General features: G+C 48.0%; 1 protein-coding gene across 1 annotated transcript in view; it reads right to left on the bottom strand.

Moving 5' to 3' along the window:
• Positions 1-918: 918 nt before the first annotated feature.
• Positions 919-6,000, bottom strand: part of VAT1L (vesicle amine transport 1 like) — a 125,914-nt gene continuing 120,832 nt past the window's right edge. The window contains exons 8-9 of the mRNA XM_069456575.1: positions 4,658-4,741; positions 919-1,052 (exon numbers count right to left, since the gene is read on the bottom strand). Of these exons, the coding sequence (XP_069312676.1) occupies positions 954-1,052; positions 4,658-4,741 (183 nt within the window). The 3' untranslated portion in view covers positions 919-953. The remainder of the gene's footprint in view (positions 1,053-4,657; positions 4,742-6,000) is intronic.

The raw sequence follows: 6,000 nt of genomic DNA, 5'->3' as shown, positions 1-6,000 counted from the left end.
AGGATACTCATTGATTTTTCCAAATACGGTCTGCAAGGGAGCTCTTCCTTGTGGGGAGTCCACGGTAAGGGTGGCTACTTACTACCAAGAATTGAAAATAGCAAAATTGGTAATACTGATGGCAAGTGTGTGCAAACACAAGCGAGTCCCAGTCATGACTTCTGAATTAGTCCCATTTGTGGTAAGTCTTCTTAAAGATAAAATAAATAGGGTCGGGGGAAGGATTCTGCTCATGAGACATGGTTTTGGAGAATCTCTGTGGCTGGTCCTCAAACTCATGCTGTTGACTCATCTTCCACCCTGGAAGAGCCATACCTGCCTCCCTGCATTTACGGATAACAACCAATGAAAGGGTCAAATACCAGAGGGGCAGAGGAGGGTGGCTCAAACCTTTTGATTGTAGTTGCCTCTTCAACAAAGAGAGAAAAAGTACTATTTGGAGAGCTTCTCAATTTATGGGCTCATGAAAACATCTCCTGGCCTACCCTCTTTCTGCCAGCCCAATTGGCAAGTGCTCTTCTCAGAGGCACAGGTGGCTGGAGCAAAAAGTGTCACTGGCCTGAAGAATCCTAGGACCTGAACGGTGCTCTGTGATCACACCTTTCAATCCAAACTTTTCTTTGCCCGTGTCTGGTTTCTCAGGCATTGTGCCTTTGGGCTTGTATTAATTTGCAAGGCTTTTCTAGAACTGTTTGAGAAGGACCCACAGGTGGGTGGTTTTGATACAGGGAAGAGGGAGAGTGTAATACACAGATGGGGTCGGGACGTAATACTGCATGGAATGGGATTGGCACTTAATTTCAAAAAACAACAGTGATCAACAGCTTTTTAGCTCAGCTGACAGTAGACAAACACGACACGCACTGGACTACAGCATTTGTTCACTGGGGCACAGAAGAGTTTTCTCAGCTTCTTCCAAACCATCCTTGGCATTCTCCCACCCGGGTCCTGGGTTACTGGATGAAGGGCATCCGCTCCTTGTTCTCGCTGTCTCCCTCGTGGTCCTCCTCCTCTTCCCCTGCCTCACTCGTCTCTGTGCTGTCGTTGGCCATCTGAAATTAAACAGAGGACACAGGTGATGGCTCTGCAACCCACCCCCTGCCTTCTCTGAACACCTGAGCCCCGTGGCGTCCTAGGGGCTAGAGCTGAGGTTGCTTGCTTCCCCAGAAGGTCATGTGGGATTTGCTGTTCTATGTTGGGCATCCCAAGTAGCAGACTCTGAGATAAGGATTTGGGTGCAAGTATTTGGAATTTAGGAGATGACCCCAGGAAGCACTAGACGGGGAGTGAGGAAATGAGATAGAAAAGGCCAGGACACTGATACTAGGGCATGTTCATTAGTAGGTTCCTGCGTGGACAGCTGGACTCAGTCCTCCTGGGGACCTCTGGGAGATCGTGAAGGACACGCCTCACAGTCGCCCCTCCTGCGGGGTGGGTGGGGCAGCCCTGGGGTGTGGCTAAGCACTGCTCTCGGGGGAGATAGGTTATCTCCCTGGCATTCTGTGCATAACTGAGGCATGTGCTGGTGGCCAGAGCTGGCTCTTAGGCAAAGAGGGGCAGGTGCCTGCAAGAGGAAGCCACTGGTATGTAGGGGAACCCACCGAGGGCATCCACTGCACAGACCTGCCAGGGTCCAAGTCTGGCGCTGTCACTTACTCAGAGCAGAAATGACAACATTAACAAACGTGTGTTTATTTACTTTGCTGTCTATCTCCTCCACTAGAATACAGTTTCTAGTGGGACTTTGGCTCCTTTTCTTTGTTTAATCACTAGTATGACCACCTCTTTGAGCCTTCATTCCCTCCACCATTACAATGGGGACAAACCCACCCACCTTATAAAGAAGTTATAAAAACCAAGTGAAAGAAAATGAAATAAGGTACATAAAGCATCTGGCAAAGGGCTAAGCAGTGACAGAGGCTCAGAGCGTGCTAGTGCTATCCGTGACCACCCTGCTGTGTGAACCGTGCCTCAGATCCCTTTTCTGTTCCTACCTCCTGGTCCAGGGGGCTGAATTTGAGGCCCAGCTCTGCCCAACCCGAGTCCCTGCCTGCCCTCATCGCTTATTTTCCCAACAGGAATTCGGTCCCTGTATCTCAGCCCACCCCATGGTGTCTTACCTGGGGCTGGACCTCCCCTCTCGGCCACTGCACATGCAGTGTCTTCTTCCTGGGATGCCACCCGCCACCCCCTCTGCCTGGTTAATGCCTACGTTGCCATTAGGGCTCAGACTACTTCCTCAAGGAAGCCTTTCCAGACCTTTCTAACTGGAACAATCCTCCTATTATGAGCTTTCATGGCCCAAACACCTCTTCTTTGCAGCACTGGTCAACAGCTGCAATGTCCCATTCAGATGTGTGGCTTGTTGACCACGTCCATCTGCCCCCATTTTACTGTAGACGCCACAGGGAAGGACCAGGTCTCCATGGTTTCCTTCCCTGCAACTAGGTACATGTGCAAGTAAAACTTCTAGAATGATGAATAAATAACCACGAGAACTTTCCCTTAGTGGCACATATTACAAATTCACCTGTGTGCCAGGTGACACACACACATTACCCCTTTTAGTCTTCTCAACGATGCTGTAAAGTAGTGGCCATGATAGTAATTATTGCTGCTAGTTCTGTTCTACAGCACTGGAAGGGGAGACTCTGGGGTGGTGTAACCACAGAAGCTGTAGGGACAGCAGGGTCAGCAGCCTGCAGAAGAGGCCACCCTCATTCTCTGGGGCACTGGTCAGATGGCAAGGACCGGGGCAGGACTGCCCTCTGACATTGTGAGGTCTGGAGGCAGCAGCTCTGTCTCTGCTGTGACCCCATGACATATACTAGGACAAGCCCTGGCTCTGCACTGGCCTGGACTCATTGAGAGGAGGCCTCGTGCAGGAGAGACTCCACTCTTGGTGCCCCCAGGAAATCCACGTTGGGAGCTGTCAGCAGCAATCAACTTCCCCTGCCTGTGCTGCCCACATGCCTTGCAGCCCGGACAGCTCCTAGAGAAGCGGTGTGTGTCCTGCAGCACATCTGGCTGGGCAGAGCAGGGCTGAGTGAGGCCAGTAGGAGACAGTGCCTCTGCAGGCCCCTCCTCATCCCCCACCAATACCTGCTGCATAGAGAGCCGCACATCCTGCCAGCCTGGACCTTGAGCTGCTTTCTTCTCCCTCAGGTGCTAACCCTAGAAATGACCTCATTGGATGCATCCCGGATCATGCAAGGGTCCCGGATGCTCCTTTGGAGCATCTTAGTGTCCACTGTCTATTTGTCTCTTAAGTTCCAGGAGTAAAAGCCTTCAGGAGGTTCAGGAACAAGGACAGTGACATATATATGCCAAGGCATGTCCTGAGCTCTTCTCCTGAAAGGTGGGCTTTTCAGCACCTGCACTGATGAGAACCCCCACCTGGTTACAGGCGCATCCTATCAGCCTGAGGACCCGACAGCAGCTAATGAGTGACGGAGACAGGCAGCACCTCGGGGGCTGTCTTCAAACTATTCTGCTTGAAAGCAACACGCTGTCCAGGATGACCTTGGAGCCTGTCTGCCTTCTGCTGATGGTCACATGTTTAGAGGCCACAATGTAGGTGCACAGGAGACCCTGGATCCCAGCCCCCTTCTCCTCCCTAACTTTGTCCCCTCATCTGCCTTCCAGTAGTCCTGGAACTTAGTAAGCATCTAATAAACTATTTCCATATTGTTATCAGTCACTTAGACATTATAAAATGCCCTCTCATTAAGTTGTCCTTCATTGAGTGACATGACTGTCATACCTAAACTACATTATAGTTACAAAAGCCATAGAAATATTTTTAAACATTCACACTTTGGACTAAAATATGTAAGAAATTTTAGTTCTTTCTCTTTTATAGAGGACTGAAGCAACCCCAAGACTCAATGTGTGTATAAACAAAGAAACAAAAAACCCTTCCTAAGTATTTTCTTTGTTAAACATTACCTGGAACTTAGCATGTACCAGACAATGCTTTATGAAGGTTGTTCTAACTGACTTGTGAGAACCTATCAATCTCCAATTGACAGACAGGGAGACCAAAGCTGGAGTGGCCAAGTGATTTGCCCAGATCACAAACAGGGGCTCTGAGCTGGACTCTGAATCCACGGGACCTGACAGTCTATGCATTGATCACTAAGCCACATGGCCTCTACTCAAGCAGCCCCTGCAAGAGCAGATGGGATGTGAGTTTGACATGCTATACTCCTGGCGGTACCCCCTGGACATAAGGGTTTTATCCTGGAAAAAGGAAACGAAATCAATGGGGTTATCAGGGAACATCTCACAGGCAGTTGGCATCATTCTCTTAGGAACGTGAATGTGAATTTATTGGAATTTACCAGGAATTTCTCCAACCTATGGCAAACAAGAGATGGCACCTGCAATAGACAGATTTAATGCTTCTAGCCTTTTCCTGTCTGTGCCTTCGGATTGCTGTTAAATTGCTCTCGCCAAAGCATTTGCCTTTCCTTCTTAGCATTCATCTCACTTTGTGATTAATGCCTCATTTGTGCAGTCATTTGATTACACCTGGTCTCCTCCACTGGCTCACGAGCTCCCTGTATTTCCTTCTCTCCCACCTGTGCCTGCACCTGATAGACCCTTGGTACACCTCTTGTATTGAACTGCACAGGTTCCTTTGCTGTCTACTCACCAGTGGAGTTGGGGTCTTTTCTACATCCAGAATTAACTTGCCGATATTCCCTCGGTCGTGGATCCGCTGCATGGCCTCCTTCACCTGAGAGACAAGGTGAGAAACAGCAACGCTGGTTAGGTGAGATGTCACCTGGGCGGGAAGAGGGCCTGGAAACGCAAACTGTCGAGGGCCCACCAGAAGGCGGTGCGGTTCGTGTTTAAACCGGGAATGCTTGTTGGACGTTGGGGTGCAAATAAACTGCGGTTGTGCCCTTCACACGATCTGATCTTGTGCAAACAGGGTCTAAAAAATGAGGGTGATAGCTCTTGAAATAGGTAGGTGAAAATCTCTTAAAAGAGGGCGCGAGGTTCTTTGGAGTTCCAAGAGTGACATGCTGCAGGGTGGCAAGGTGTATTGGATTAAATTTTGACCAATAAAAATATTTTTTGAAGGTCATTTGTCCCATGCTTACTTAAATGTTATTTTAACTCTGATTCATAGTTTGGCTAAATTGACCCATTACCCAGGGCTGAACTGCATCCAGGAAAATTCCCACAATTCCTGGCTATCGGGAGGAAACTTAGTCTCCACCTAAGTGGCGTTCCCATGGACCGGTATTCTTCCCAGAAAAGAGGACCTATTGTTTCCTTTCAAATGTGGGGTGGGGGGCTTGTTAGACCAACGGATGTCCCCTGGGACCCTGTGAAAAAGCAAAGGTGGGACATAATCTGATGTATGTTTTGAGCATCGCATTTTGTTGCTGTGTGGAATTTGAACTATAGTTCAAATAGGGGTGCAAGGAGATGAAATGAAATGCAGAAAGGGCAACAGAGAGCCCAGAACGTGGCACAGGTATGCCCTCCACATCTCAGTGAAACCTAAATGGAAATGCAACATCTCTTGATTAAGGGGTGGGGGGAAGAGTTACGTTAGATCTAGCCTAACTGGTTTTCCTGAAGTCTCAAATTTTAAAATATTTTCGTTTATTCATTCAGTCCACAAATAATTCATTAAATGTTGCTTCTAGGCTAGTGCTATGGTTAAAAAAATTAAAAAGTAAAATACAGTGCCTGCCTTTGGGGAACTCAACCTGTGGCTGATGGAGCACCATGGGCTTATACAAAAATCAAAGCCTTCTACTCATTTGGATAAGAACTTGACAGCATCATTAAAATGTCTGTATTCTAAATTGCTTTTCTGGAACTTTATCCTAAAGACATAATTCAAATTATGGGGAAAAAACTTACTACACACAAAACACTCAATCACGGCATTGCTTTTTATGGTAAAACACTGAGGCAACTTATATGTCCCGGAGTTAAGAGGATGGTTAAGTAAATTATGGCCCTTACATTTATCTA

This window comes from Eulemur rufifrons, chromosome 23, assembly GCF_041146395.1.
Source record: "Eulemur rufifrons isolate Redbay chromosome 23, OSU_ERuf_1, whole genome shotgun sequence".
NCBI classification, from domain to species: domain Eukaryota; kingdom Metazoa; phylum Chordata; class Mammalia; order Primates; family Lemuridae; genus Eulemur; species Eulemur rufifrons.
The sequence above is the reverse complement of the archived record's forward strand: the minus strand, read 5'-3'. Positions and strand labels throughout refer to the sequence as shown.